Raw genomic sequence first — 15,504 nt, forward strand, 5'->3', positions numbered from 1 at the left:
TGCGCACCGACAACACAGCGGTGGTCTCTTACATCAACCATCAAGGAGGTCTGCACTCATGCCGTTTATACAACTAGCGTACCAGATCCTTGTGTGGGCCCAGGACGAATTCCTCTCGCTTAGAGCAGTTCACATTCCTGGGCATCTTAATATGGGAGCAGACATCCTGTTGAGGCAGGGGCCGAGGCCCGGGGAATAGCAGCTTCACACTGAGGTGATGAAGCAGAGTTGGAGATGTTGGCCAGACTCTGGTGGATCTGTTTGCGACTCGAGAGACATCGCACTGTCCCCTCTGGCTTCCTCTGACTCATCCAGCTCCACTGGGCTGGCTGGACGCCATGGTACAGACATGGCTGAGGCTTCATCTGTACATTTTTCCCCCGATTGCTCTGCTCTCAGGAGTTCTGGAGAGAGTGTGCCGGGACGGAGTCCAGCTGCTGTTAGTAGCCCCGTTCTGGACGGGCCGGGTATAGTTCCAGGGCCTGATTTCTCTTTTTGACGGCACTCATGGGAGGTTCCTGTCAGGAGAGATCTCCTCTCGCAGGCGGAGGGTGCCCCCCCCCGCATGGAGCTTAGAGGCTGTAGGTGTTGTCTCTGAGGACGCACAACTCTTAGCTTCCGGTCTCTCAACCGAGGTTGTAAGACCGTTCTCCAATCCAGAGCTCCCTCAATGAGGAAACTGTATGCCTTGAAGATGAAGCTTTTCACTTCTTGGTGCGGAGACCGCCAGCTCGACCCGGTTAACTGCCCAGATGGTACAGTGCTGGAGCTCCTGCAGGCTCTCCTCAGGGTTGACCCACTCCACCCTGAAGGTCTTCGTGGCGGTCATGGTGACCTACCACGCCCCTCTTGGTGGCCAGTCAGTGAGCAGAAACCCTCTGGTACCATGTTTCCTCCATGGTGCGCTGAGGCTGAGGCCTCCAGCCAGAAGAAGCGAAAGTGAAAGTGAAGTGACATTCAGCCAAGTATGGTGACCCATACTCAGAATTTGTGCTCTGCATTTAACCCATCCGAAATGCACACACACAGAGCAGTGAACACACACACACACTGTGAGCACACACCCGGAGCAGTGGGCAGCCATTTATGCTGCGGCGCCCGGGGAGCAGTTGGGGGTTCGATGCCTTGCTCAAGGGCACCTAAGTCGTGGTATTGAAGGTGGAGAGAGAACTGTATATGCACTCCCCCACCCACAATTCCGTCCGGCCCGAGACTAGAACCCACAACCCTTCGATTGGGAGTCCAACCCTCTAACCATTAGGCCACGACTTCCCTTATGCTAAGCGGTGATCAGGATGCTGTCCTAAGCCTCAATTCCTCTGATCTCCCCTCTCCTGGGGGTCAAGACTCACTTCCTTCTAAAGTTTGGCTTTGGACGGGTTGTCCTCGATTTCTGTCAGGCTCCTCTCCTTCTCTTGCTTTAGCTGTGCTCTTCCACACTAGGGAGAGATTGGAAAGTCTGGCAACGTTGGCATTCTCGTTCCCCACACGTTCTCGACACAGCTCGAGTTCCTGAAGAGGAACGTCTAAGGTTACGTATGTAATCCTGGTTCCTCGAGGGAACGAGAAGCTGCATCGCAGTGCCACACTTCCGGCATCTCTGGCTGGCTCTTGCTTCATCCTTTGAGGCTGATTACCGGCTTCGCCGCTCATGCTTTTATGCTTCCTGGTCTCTGACGTCACCCGCCTATGACGTCTCGCCCTTCCTTTGGACTGATTATACATGTTATTCAGAGACGTCACGCTGGATGCGTTCCCCAAACGTTCTCGACGCAGCATCTTGTTCCTTCGAGGAACCAGGGTTACGTACGTAACCTTAGACGTTTCTTCACCATTGTTTATAAAGCACTTTTTACAGTGATTGTGTTAAAGCAGCTTTACATTATTAAAGAGGGAAATAATGTGTCAAAATAATCTGTCATTCTCCTCTTACCAGACAAAACCAGTAGGTCAATTCCAGGCTGCAGCAAAGTCAGATTGTGCAGAAGAGTCATCTGTTTCCTGTGGTCTTGTCCTGGTGCTCCTCTGAGACAAGGTCTTTACAGGGGATCTGTATCTGGGGCTCTAGTTGTCCTGGTCTCCGCTGTCTTTCAGGGCAGTAGAGGTCCTTTCTAGGTGCTGATCCACCATCTGGTCTGGATACGTACTGGATCCGGGTGACTGCAGTGACCCTCTGATCTGGATACAGACTGCATCTGGTGGCTACAGTGACCTCGGAATAAGAGAAACAGACTAATATTAGCGTAAATGCTGGAGGATGGCAGTCCCGTGGAGCTCGCACTGATCTGATATTGGGCTGAGGGGCTGCCATATGACAGCGGAGGACGTGGCACGAGCCTCTGGGCTTTCAGGGATGAACTCAGAAACAGGAATACGCTTTGGGCTTAACTCAGGAATGAGAGCCATGTCTGGGCTGAACGTGGAAATGGGTGACAAAGGGCTCCAAGGAAAGAGGTGAAAAGTGGGTCAAATTGACCCATGAACATCAAAAGGGCCAGAAAATGATTTGTGTGCACTTCAAAACACGAGAAAAGGTCAGAAAATAGAAAAAAAATGAATCCCAAATTAACTGGTGTTTCCGACAGCTCAAAAAATCTAAATGGGTCAAATTGACCCGGAACATAATAGAAATGTTAAACTGAGCGTGTCTGCCTCCCGAACAATGTTAGGTAAATTGTTCTAGAGTTTGATGATAAAAGGATCTGCCGCCCTCAGTTGATTTTGATATTCTAGGTGTTATCAAATGGCCAGAGTTTTAAGAACGCAGTGGACGTGGAGGATTATAATGTAACAAGAGCTCGTTCAAATACTGAGGTGCTAATTTTAGGGCTTTATAAGTAATAAGCAAGATTTTAAAATCTATACGATGTCTGATAGGGAGCCAGTGCAGTGTTGAGAGAACCAGGGTAATAAGAAATTACTAAGCATAACAGTGAAAGCTAACACCATGTTTCCTGATGATATCTCCCAAGAGTGACATGTAAAGTGTGAAAAGTAACAGTCCAAGTACTGAGCCTTGAGGTACTCCATACTGCACTTGTGAGCAATATGATACCTCATCATTCACTTCAAACTATATATTTGAGATTATTCAGTTGAAATCAAGTATTGTACAGTGGGACTAAAGGCACAACTTAAGAAAAAAATGTGCTATTCACTCTGCCTAAAATGAATAATTACAAGAAAAATATTAGGGGTGCTCCGATCACAATCGGCCGATCGTTAATGCGCATCTCGTCAGTAAAGCCGGTTTTCTATCGTGATCGGAGCACCCCTAAAAAATATATATGTTTGTATCGAACATTAATGGAGCAACAGATTTTGTTTGAAAATAAATCATTCAAGTTGTTTATTTTGTAATATATACAATTTTTTAGAAATGTACGAGGAGGCAAGGGGGCCTTTTACCCAACAAACTTTTTATTTTTAGAATGATGGATTCTCTTTTTATCACTGGAATTGGATCCTCCTGCTTTCTGCAGATAATCATGGGAACGTTACCTCCGTTCTCCTGTTTCTGAGGCTGAAGATGACGTGCTGATTCACAGCAGTAATCAGATGTTCAGATTGACTGTTAGCATAACACTGGCTATTTAACATTGAAACAGATCCTGGAGGCTCTGAACACACCCAGAGAATCCAGCTGCTTCCCCAGTCTTCAGTTTTAAGTCACTTTAATTAGAAGTTGTCTTAAATATTTCATACAGGTACATCTACAAAGGGATAGTTTGCAAACCTGCCCAAACCTTCCTCAGAAAAATAAAAACACACTTACTCTCTCTCTCTCTCTCTCTCTCTCTCTCTCTCTCTCTCTCTCTCTCTCTCTCTCTCTCTCTTACCCACACATCAGCAGTATTTGTTGTCGCTCCAGCGAATGGAAAACAGGTGTTTTTCCTCTGGATGTGTTGCACAAGAGTGTTTACAGCCACGCCTGTGTTAATCAGGACTTCAGCTCGTTAGAGCGCTGAGAAAACACTGACCTCAGCCTTTACATGCACAGAGGTCGAAGGTCAAAAACTGATGCTGACCATTCATGATCAGGTCAGAACGTGGAGAACAGGCTGATATGTGAACTGGTGTGTGTGCGTGTGTGTGTGTGTGTGCAGGGCTCGATCCAGCAGCTGCTGCTGACGCCGGATCCCAGCGCTCTGAATGAACAGTGTGAGGAGGACGATCCTTATGTGAGTGTGAGCACATACACGTATACAATATAGACACACAGATCCATAGATCAAATATAATACATATTAATATGGCACAAATCTAGAAGCTCCCCAAAAAGAGCATCATTTTGATCATCAACCTCAGAAGTTCATGTTAAATATATGCATATTTATTTACAAATATTTGAAGCATAATTTATTTCAGCGATGCAACATAGACTATGTTGCATCTATGAAATAAATTATGCTTCAAATATTTTTCAATAAATGTAAATAAATATTTACATTTAAATATTTAGTTACATAGATGTTACATAGATGCAATATTAAGAGAGGAACCAGATATTTGATGTTTAAAGCTGCTAGTGTTCATAAAGTAACAGATTTTGTGCTACTTATGAAGAACGGAGAACAGAGTTCAGTAGAGTTCAGTAGAGTTCAGTAGAGTACAGTAGAGTACAGTAGAGTTCAGTAGAGTACAGTAGAGTTCAGTAGACTAGCAGCGTCATCTAGTGGCTGTAGTGTGTCATTACAGCTCAAAGGTTTGCTGTGAAGATGCTTTTTAGTTTCAAATGCTTTACATAGTACTTGTGTTGTGAAGTAAGTTTTATTGGTGTGTTTTATGAATTTTTAATGATATTTTAACACTGCTGTTTATGGTATTGTTTTAGTTTTACAGTATTTGTTGGTCTCTTCTTATGGTTCTGACTGTGCTGTCTAAATGAGAGCGAGTTGAGTTTGATTGTCTCCAGACTGTACACACACACACACACACACACACACACACACACACACACACACACGCAGTGTGAACAGGGAATAAACACTGAGCGTGTGATTCCAGGCGTCTGGATACGGCAGCGGTGACGACATCTACGATGATATGGAGACTCCGGACGAGGTCAAGAAGGTGTTTGAGGAGAGAGAATATGTGATGGTGAGAGACGCTTCACTGAACTCATGCTAGTACAACAGACATGAACACACACACACACACAAACCTAGCAGTGTGTCACTGAGATGATGTCGTTCATCTCTCACTCAGCAAGAACTTCCACTACTGTTTAGGAGAACTCTTAGTGCTGAGATGAAATGTTTTGTGAATATGGCCCCAGATGATCATGTGAGAGTGTCCCGACGGTCACGGCTCTGTCCAGCAGAGGGAGACAAACACACATTCATTAGTTTATATCACAGCCCTGTTGTTGCATTATAATTCACCAAAGCACTTTAATGGGCCGTATGCACCACAGACAGCATTACTCAAAAGTGTTTGACCGCTAAGATTCTTGATGTTTTTTAAAGTCGTCTCTTCTCACCAAGACTGCTAAAACATTACTGTTCAAAAACTTTTGACTGGTAGTGTATGTCGTTGATTTTTTAAAATAAATTTAGTCTTTTCTTTTTATTTATCTATAATATTAATTGTAAATGCTAATATTTATCAAAATATATACCTAAAAAGGCCAGGGAGTGTGATGGATGACAGGTTCAGTGATGCTCAGGCTTCATTCCCTGTGTTCTCTTCGGTCGTTTGGTGTTTAGTCGGAGGATGTGGAGTCCGGTCCGATGAGAGCGCCACCTACTGAATCTCCCTCGTTCAGCACCGAGACAGATGATGAGGACCTGGAGGAAGGCTCTGGAGAGGACATCATCATCATCAGCGGTCTGAAAGTCTTCAGATCATTCTCCTGTCATTCATTTAGGTGTTTTTGAGTCCACAGCGGTCTTCTCTTTCATCCCAGCAGTTGTCTGATATTTTCCTGAACCCAGAGTTTACATGACCAGCTTTCATCTGATTTGTTTATGCAGTTTTTCATATGCATCATGCTATCTGTTTGTGTTTCTCTGTCACCGCAGAGCCGATCAGATCAGAAGGAGCTTCTCAGGACAGAAACGTGAGTCTGTCTCTGTCACAGTTTCAGTTTTCTTTTTTCAGGCTTTCTCTCTGACTGTATTTGCTGCTTGTGTTTTCAGGTCATTACCATGCAGAAGGGAGAGAAAGGAGAGCGAGGGCCCCCAGGGCCTCCAGGATCCACCACTCCACACACACCAGGAGAACCAGGGCCCCGGGGCCCACAGGGAGCGCCTGGAGAACCAGGACGAGACGGTCGGCCTGTGAGTAAACCAGAACACTCAGCCATCGCTGTCAGATCGGCACTTTTGTCTTGCTTTTACAGTTATCGGAGAAGACAAATTATTTATAATATACACTACTGTGTTTACACATACCAGGAATTTGTTTAGTGACAAGCTGATTGATTGATTGATTGATTGATTGATTGGTTGATTGATTGGTTGATTGGTTGATTGATTGGTTGATTGATTGGTTGATTGATTGATTGATTGGTTGATTGATTGGTTGATTGGTTGATTATTCCTGATGTATGTAACACTGCAGTCAATGCTCAGAATCAGAATCAGATCACTCTGTGGTTGGCAGATCACATGATTATGGAGCGTCTCTTGTGAACTGATTGAATCAGTGCTTTATTGCTGGTTAGCAGTGTTAATACGTTCTGCGTAGCGTTGCAAACCTATGGTTGTTTTTTTAGTCAATTTTTTGCAAGTGTTGATCATGAAAGTGGTTTCTGGCACTGCAGGTGTTTGAAGCAGAACAGCATTATTCTCTCACACACACACACATCATTAATGAGCTGTTTCCAGAACGCCTCGGAGGACAAGAAATGGACAAATAGACACAAATGCTGTATTAATGCTGAATTTGTTCTCTTACAGGGTGATCCAGGGAAAGGTGGAGCTCCGGTGAGTATCTTCTCATGCACAGTTTCTGTGTAGATATGATATGAGAGTTTTAATCTACTAAGCACTTGGGAAAAAGTGTAACTATATACATGCTGATGTTTGAGTAGCATGGATGAATGTGATCGTTTTCTTTATGTTCAGGGAGAGGCTGGACCTCCGGGATTCCCGGGCCTTCCTGGAGATCCGGGTCCCAAAGGTGACAAGGTATGACACATGCTGGCTGAATATGTTTTATAATAGCATGCCGAATAAACCTGTAGAGTGTCACAGTCAGGCTTCAAAAGTAATATTTGTATTTAGGGAGATTGATGTTTAGTGATCTCTTATCAACTGTTAAAGGCAGGCCGATTATGAGCTCTGAGGCTGTTGACCGATGCTATATGCGTCAGTGGAAACCATCAGGACACATTATTTCAACTTATATTTAAAATAGTGTGTAACAGCAATGATGCTGTGGGAAAGTTCCACCAATCAGAGAGTCTTGGTGAGGCCAAAAGAGCTCTAGCTCCGCCCATTCACACAAATCACAAAAAAGCTTAAATATTTTTATGCATATTTTGTAATAAATTTGAAATATACTGTTTGTGCAAAAACAATCCAATGCATAGTTTGATATTTCTCCATCATTTTACATTTTCTGCAGAGCTTCATGGGATTGTAGTTCTATCCTTCTCAAAATCATCATTTTACTCTTTATCTTTATCTTTTTGTCCAATTTTCAAATACTTTATTTTTCCTTCAAATCAAAGTTTGTAATGTTGTGATTGTGTGATGATTCGTGTACCCAGAGAGACACAAGGAGAGCGAGAGATCTAGGTAGAAGGGTAGCCTCCGTGGCCACAAGAGGAACAGTCGGGTGCTCAGAGAGTTCGACTGAGACATGACAAGTCTCTGGTAGTTCATCAGAGGCGAGGAGAGACTCTGGTAGTTCCACAGAGAAGTGACGAGACTCTGGTAATCCCATGATGTTTATACTGGATTCCAGAAGATCGGTGCTGACTTGACTCTGCTCATGAAGATCATCGGTGACTTGTATTTGTTCATGAAGATCAGTGGTGACTTGAATTCTCCCATGAAGATCAACGGTGACTAGCCCTGATTCTGGAAGGTCAACGGGTGACTAACCCTGACTCTGGAGGGTCCATGAGCACCTGACTCGACTCGGGAGGGTCCACGAGCACCGGATTTGATTCTGGAGGGTCAACCGGAACCTGACTCAACTCTGGAAAGTCAACAGGAATCTGACTTGATTCTGGAGGATTAACTGGAACGTGACTCGACTCTGGATGGTCAACGGGAATCTGACTCAACTCAGGAAAGCCCACTGTAGCTGCCATCCTCTGCAGTGGCTCCGGGCTGGCGGCCATCTTGTGCAGTGGCGCTGGTTTGGTGGCCATCTTGTACTGTGGTGTTGGCTCAGCAGACGTGACGTGAGCAGTCTCTGGATCAGCAGACGTGAACACTCCTGGGAACTTCTAGGATCTTTGACAGCTTGGAGAAATAATCCAAAAACGTCTCAGCGGCCATCTTGGGCGTTGGCACTGAGCTAGTGTCCATCTTGCACCGTGGCGCTGGGCTGGTGACCACTTTGTGCTGTGGCGCTGAGCTGGCGGCCATCTTGTGCTGTGGTGTTGGCTCGATAGATTGCACCTCCTTTCCCCTCTCCATCCACAATGGAGAGACGGCGGCTCCCCTCCGAACTCAGGGTCGACAGGGGGCCATATTGGAGAGTGATGCCGGACCTCCTCTCGACCACTCACTCCTGAGCAACTTTCCCTGGTCCCAAGAAACACGACCAGGCGAGTACCCTCGAAACCATTCCTCACCCGCTCGGTGACTGGGAAGGAAATATGAATAAACATACAGCTGGATCTCTGTTTTGGATGGAGTACTTATGTGACGATTCGTGCACCCAGAGAGACACAGGGAGAGCGAGAGATCCAATTGCAGGTATTTTAATATATGGTTATCCAAATCGTAGTCGAATACAGCCAAGGTCAAAACCAAAAAGACAAACAAAACAAACAAAGTAAAGGGACAGGAAAAGAGATGACTCGGAGGTTGAGCAGACTGGAAGAATATCTGGGGACAAAAAGCTGGACACATGAAGGGTAAGGACTCCATACAAACAACAGGAAAAGCCTGGAATATATAGGGAGGCTAATGACACTAAAGTTACTGCACCTGGTGCAATTAACAGTAGTGCAATTACTATGAAGACAGGACCAGACTAGAGGTTATTATAGTGCCTACGGTGAAGTGAGCTCACTAGTGGACACCCAGGGAAACAGAGACTAGACAGCGTGACAGATTGTCCTCGTAGTTGGTTGTTTTGGTTCATGGATTATAATGGTTAGATCATAATAATAGGTTGTAATAACTAATGTGCTCAGTGACTGCTGACATGATGAGTTTGGGCCAATCACAGCAAGCGATCCACTCGTGTGTTTAGGGTGATCCTGGTGTGGGCATCCCGGGGCCGCCTGGACCTCCCGGACCTCCAGGAACATACAAGTATTCGGTATGTACCATTACATATTATTATGTGCATACTGATTTAATTCTGTATGTCATAACAGCAGATGTCCTGACTGTAAACTCCCATGAGCAGGAGCACTCTGGATCGGGTGACGTGGATCTGGACAGTGACGCAGAGCTGATACAGGTGAGTTATTACAGGCCCTGCGGAATTAAAGAATGATTTAAGACTGAACAAAACGAGACATGAGGTAGTCATTATTTACACGTGTAAGATCAGTTTTCAGACAAAGAATTGGGTGCTCAGGTTAATTTTCATTGTGTTGGATTTTCTGTGTGATTTAATTTTCTGTGTTGGCACCGAAACTCTGGAATAGTCTTTGCATATTAGAACTGCCTCCACAGTGGTATCTTTTAAATCTTTCTTAAAAACTCATCTTTTTTCTCTGGCTTTCCAGTCTAAATCAAATAGCTGAGTAAGTTTATTGTTTGTTTTATGAGAGTAGCTAGATATTTGTATAGTATTGTATGTTTGTATGTTTTCAAATTGTGCAGCACATTGGTCAACTACCTGTTGTTTTTAATTGTGTTTTATAAATAAATTACCTTACCTTGGACTCTCATCAGGGTCCTCCAGGGCCTCCGGGGCCACCGGGACCCCCGGGTCCTTCTGTCGGAGCTCATCCGGGACCCATCGGGCCTCCAGGGGCTCCTGGAAGAGACGGGGAGAAGGGCAAACCTGGAGTCCCGGTGAGTGAGGATCAGGACTGATTCTAGACCTGTGTCCGAGCTGAGCTGAAGCAGTCGTTGTGTACTCACTATTACTCATGAATAATGTCTGATTTTCTTTGAACAACAAATAAAAAATAGACAATGCAAATTATTTTCTCTTAAACCATAACATAATTAAATTGAGTATCATATAAAAATACACAACATTCAACAATTATTGATGGATAAAATACCTGAAAAGTGACAGGAAACACATTTAAAATGTTACAAAAAATCTGTTTCAAATAAATGTTGTTTCTATTCACTAAAAATTAAGATGTTTCCACAGAAATATTGAGCAGCACAACTGTGTTCAACATTGATAATAATCAGAAATGTTTCTTGAGCAGTAAATCATCATATTATTCTGATTTCTGAAGATCATGTGACACTGAAGACTGGAGGAATGATGCTGAAAATACAGCGGAGCATCACAGAAATACATTACACTTTAACACAGAGTCACACAGAAAATAGATGATTTACTCTAGAATAATATTTCAGTTTTTACTGTATTTATTATTATTATTTTTTTTTTTATTATTTATTTTACAAATGTAGCCTCAATGAGCAGAAGCCAACCAAACTCTTCTTTCAAACATGTTTATGAAAAACAGTCCACAATACTCTAGAGCAGCGCAGACATTTCTCAAAACATCTCCCTTTGTGTTCCACGAAAGTAAGAAGGTCCTGATGGAGGTGGAGCAGGTGCCTGGCTCTGGATTGGAGATAGAGATCCGGTCACGATGCTAAACTCAAACCATCATGTTCCACACACACAGAAATCTATTGCTTTCACACGCAACCTTCTAGATCACGTCACAGTCAAGTGTGTGAAAACATGTCCTCCGTGATGTAGACACACACTGTAAAAGGGCCCGGTGTTTAGCAGATTATACGTGCACTAAAGCACTTCTTCACTTTACTATAGAAGCTTGTTTCCAACATGAGATAAAAATAAAGTTCTGAGTTCATGTCATAATTTTCTTTTATCTTGCAGTTCTGATTATCCTGTGTTGGAAGGAATCCTTCATAATCTAAAATGGAATAATAAATAAATATTAAATTTTTATTGAAAATCCGGTTGCACTTTATTTTACAGTACGTGTACTAACATGTGCTTATAGTGTACTTACAGTGTATTTATCTGGTAATGCAAGGTAACTACATGGGGTAGGGTTAGGTTAGGGTTAGGGATAGGTTCAGGGTTAGTACCTAGTTATTACATAATTATTGTAATTACTATATTAAGTACATAGTATGTACACGAGGAACAGGACTGTAAAATAAAGTGCAACCGAAAATCCTTTAGATGTCATAATGCCATCACTGGACCATTTGAATGGTTATTACAGTCTGAGAAACATTACATTACATACTTGTCCAGACCTCCGGATTGAAGTAATAGTTCCCAAATGTTTTGGGTGAAAATGTAAATTAATATTTATTCCCCAAGCCGATCAGATTAATCCGATAAAGTTTTCAGGTGAACACTGAGCTGTGAAGCTGTGAATGAAGCTCAGATCAGCCTGGAGGAGAGGAGAGCGAGATTCAGTTCTTCTTCATGACATTCATCTGCTGAACTCGTATGATGGAAGTGACAAAGCTACTACTAACTTCCTGTTTCCTGCTTGAACACAGTCACAAAAACCAGACGCTTCTCTGACAGCAGATTTCCAGAACGACTGCTCAAGAAAAGCCCAATAACACCTGAGTCAGGACTGTGTTCAGTGCTGGAGGTTTATGTGGTGATTTCTGTCATTTCAGGGTGAACATGGACAAAATGGTCAACCAGGAAAAGATGGAGAAAAAGGGCAGAAGGTAAGATATTTGATTAGGAAGTATAATTTTTCCAGGCTTAAATATTCTTGCATTTGTATTTATCTCTGTTTGTTGATTTTGAATTATTTAATTCCTGTATTCGTCTCTTGCTGTCTATCGTGACTATAATACACACATTCAGGTGAAGTCACACTTCCACAGATTATTTCTGTTTCCAGCTGATAACCTCCTGATGTCTTGTGTTTTTTGGCAGGGGGAAGCAGGTTTACCTGGAATCACGGGACCAAAGGTAATGTTGTTTGGATCACACTACTTTAGATCATGAGTAAATAATGCAAACGATCAGAGATGTGTTATGAGTTTGAAGACTTGACTGAACATTATTAGGCTGTTATAGCTCTAGAAGTGATCTTTGTGTTCAGGGTGATGCAGGCCAGCCGGGGCTCCCAGGACAGACGGGGACCGAGGGCCCCAAGGGTCAGTCTGGTCCTCCAGGGCCCCCCGGACCTCCAGGAACCGGCTTCAGCTTTGACATGATGGTGTGTTTCACTGACCTTCAGATTCTATCGATCTGACAGGTTTTTGTTTATTTACTTATCTACATGTGAGGATTGGACAGTTGTGACCCTGGAGCACAAAACCATCTTAAAGGGTTAGTTCACCCAGAAATCAAAATTATGTCATTAATAACTCACCCTCATGTTGTTCCAAACCCGTGAGACCTCTGCTCATCTTCAGAACACAGTTTAAGATATTTTAGATTTAGTCCGAGAGCTCTCAGTCCCTCCATTGAAGCTGTGTGTACGGTCTACTGTCCATGTCCAGAAAGATAAGAAAAACATATTCAAAGCAGTCCATGTGACATCAGAGGGTCTTTATTCAGCATTGTCTTCTCTTCCGTGTCTGTTGTGAGAGAGAGTTCAAAACAAAGCAGTCTGGACATCCGGTTCATGAACGAATCATTCAGTTCACCAAATCGAACTGAATCTTTTAATGTGGCTGACACTTCCTCTGAGTTTATACAAACCAATATCCCGGAGTAATTCATGTACTCAAGCAGTCACTGACTGAACTGATGTGAAGAGAGAACTGAAGATGAACACCGAGCCGAGACAGATAACTAACAACAGACTGACTTTTTTCCTTACCTTTCTGGACATGGACAGTAGACCGTACACACAGCTTCAATGGAGGGACTGAGAGCTCTCGGACTAAATCTAAAATATCTTAAACTGTGTTCTGAAGATAAACAGAGGTCTCACGGGTTTGAAACAACATGATTTATTAATGAGTTATTAATGACATAATTTTGATTTCTGGGTGAACTAACCCTTTAACCATCATAAGGGTACATATTTAATAATTGAGATTTCTGCATCATCTGAAGCTGAATAAATGATCTCTCCAGTGATGTGTGGTTTGTTCGGAGGACAACATTTGTCTGAGATACAACTATTATAAATCTGGAATCTGAGGGAGCAAAAAAAACTTTAAAGTTGTTCAAATGAAGTTCTTAGCAATGCATATTACTAATAAAAAATTAAGTTCTATACATTTACAGTAGGAAATTTACTAAATATATTCATGAACATGATCTTTACGTAATGTCCTAATGATTTTTTAGAATATTGATATATATATACATTTTTGGCTATTGCTACAAATATACCTTTGCTACTTATAACTGCTTTTGTGCTCCAGACTCACTATTATCATCCAGGGTTTTAGTAAAGTTTTACAGATGTGTTTTCTTTTACATATGTTCTCATTGATCTAATATTAGATTTTGTCTGAAGAGCTGAGAGCACTTGAAAGTGAAGTTGATACTTGCGTTTGAATCAGTGCAATGAGCTGAACTGTGGGTTTAGTCTTTGAAATGTTGTGATTGTTTGATTCGATGTCTGTTCTGCGGCAGGATTTGGAGGGCTCGGGTCTGGATGAAAGCAGTGGTTTCAGGCCTGTGCTGCCCCGAGGACCACCTGTACGTACAGTACATCCACATTTACTGAAGTTTTCTGGCTCTCACAGCTGAACTGCAGCTCATTCTCCTGTATTTTCTCATCCTCAGGGCCTTCCTGGGCTCCCAGGACCTCCAGGACCACAGGTACACACAGAGAACTGGCATGATCTATCAATACTGTAAAACCTAGATATGGCATCTACCATGTGATTTTATACGTCATTAGATGGAATCACTGTAGAGAGAATACATACCTAGTGTTAGAGGTGCTTTAGTGTTTATTTAAATGAACCCAAATCTACACTTTCAGGGAAAAGAAGGAGCCGTCGGTCCTCCAGGTGTTTCAGTGAAGGTCTGTGTTCCTCTCACACACACACACACACACACACTTTCCCTTACACAACTGTTTCCATTCCTTTTTCCAAAGAAATCATGCTGTTCCCACCCACATGTTCCCCATCAGCCCCAAATTTCCTATCTTTGGCACATCTGTAAGGGTCAGCGAATGCATCTCAGGCCTTGACCTCCTTCATAGTGCAGTTCAAAGTAAAAACACATTATAATGGCTTTATATTACATAACACACAGTTACAAAAGTTGGATTCAAGAAGTTTCTATTCTCTTCTATTTAAAAAACCGTAGCTACGTTTTCTGTACTAGACTAACTGAGACTTGTCATGGCACTTGTATATTGTTGTTGTTCTCTTGTTGACCTGACTGCTTCTATTGTTCTCATTTGTAAGTCGCTTTGGATAAAAGCGTCTGCTAAATGATTAAATGTAAATGTAAGCTATCAGCTAAATCAGATTCCAAAATGATTGCTCCCATGCTCTATGGCAAGCTTACAATCTGCCATAAACGCCATTAACATAGCTGTACATATTCATAGGACTTCTATATTATATATAGTTATATTATATAATTATTTATATGTGATATGAATATTATCAGACTTATGATAATCAATTCTCCTCCACTCCACTAGGGGGAGCCAGGCGCTAAAGGAGACGATGGACAGACTGGGGCTCCTGGTCTGCCAGGGCGACAAGTAAATATACACAAAACAAAATAGGCTTTAAAACTTGATCTTAATTAATGTTGTTAATATGTATTTCCATTTTTTTTTTCAGGGGGAAGGGGGAGAGAAAGGTGATAAGGGTCAGAAGGTTTGTATTCTCATCACATCTGTGGTGTATCTCTCTCAGACCCGTCAGCTTCGATGCTAAAAGTTGGTGTGTTTTGTGTTTCAGGGAGAGAGAGGTCTAGATGGAATCAGTTTACCTGGACCTCCGGGCCCTCCTGGACCTCCTGGACCAATCATTAATTTACAGGTGAGTCCATTATTGTCTCACCTTTTTTTAAGGATCTGGATGATAATTCCAATGAATGTATTTTTAATTATTTCTCCACCCTCAGTTGATGCTGAATGACACCGAAGGAATCTTTAACCTTTCAGGGATTTTTGAACCACAAGGACCATTGGTAAGAAGCCTTTCCTTGCCCTGTTTGTTGTTGTTATGGCTTAAGTAACCTTAAATGACACCAAAAAACACAACAACGAATCAGAAAACACAACAGTGAATC

At 42.7% G+C, this 15,504-nt stretch overlaps 1 protein-coding gene across 4 annotated transcripts in view; it reads left to right on the forward strand.

Moving 5' to 3' along the window:
* LOC113076180 (collagen alpha-1(XVIII) chain-like) overlaps positions 1-15,504 on the forward strand; it is a 59,549-nt gene that overhangs the window by 25,213 nt on the left and 18,832 nt on the right. For all 4 annotated transcript variants that reach the window (XM_026248840.1, XM_026248841.1, XM_026248838.1 and 1 more), the window contains exons 4-23: positions 4,107-4,181; positions 5,008-5,100; positions 5,709-5,829; positions 6,024-6,061; positions 6,141-6,281; positions 6,903-6,929; positions 7,071-7,133; positions 9,382-9,450; positions 9,541-9,594; positions 10,035-10,157; positions 11,946-11,999; positions 12,214-12,249; positions 12,383-12,499; positions 13,876-13,941; positions 14,029-14,064; positions 14,231-14,272; positions 14,906-14,968; positions 15,051-15,086; positions 15,171-15,251; positions 15,337-15,402. In XM_026248840.1, the coding sequence (XP_026104625.1) occupies positions 4,107-4,181; positions 5,008-5,100; positions 5,709-5,829; positions 6,024-6,061; positions 6,141-6,281; positions 6,903-6,929; positions 7,071-7,133; positions 9,382-9,450; positions 9,541-9,594; positions 10,035-10,157; positions 11,946-11,999; positions 12,214-12,249; positions 12,383-12,499; positions 13,876-13,941; positions 14,029-14,064; positions 14,231-14,272; positions 14,906-14,968; positions 15,051-15,086; positions 15,171-15,251; positions 15,337-15,402 (1,401 nt within the window). The remainder of the gene's footprint in view (positions 1-4,106; positions 4,182-5,007; positions 5,101-5,708; positions 5,830-6,023; positions 6,062-6,140; positions 6,282-6,902; positions 6,930-7,070; positions 7,134-9,381; positions 9,451-9,540; positions 9,595-10,034; positions 10,158-11,945; positions 12,000-12,213; positions 12,250-12,382; positions 12,500-13,875; positions 13,942-14,028; positions 14,065-14,230; positions 14,273-14,905; positions 14,969-15,050; positions 15,087-15,170; positions 15,252-15,336; positions 15,403-15,504) is intronic.

This window comes from Carassius auratus, unplaced genomic scaffold (genome assembly GCF_003368295.1).
Source record: "Carassius auratus strain Wakin unplaced genomic scaffold, ASM336829v1 scaf_tig00019252, whole genome shotgun sequence".
Lineage (NCBI taxonomy): Eukaryota > Metazoa > Chordata > Actinopteri > Cypriniformes > Cyprinidae > Carassius > Carassius auratus.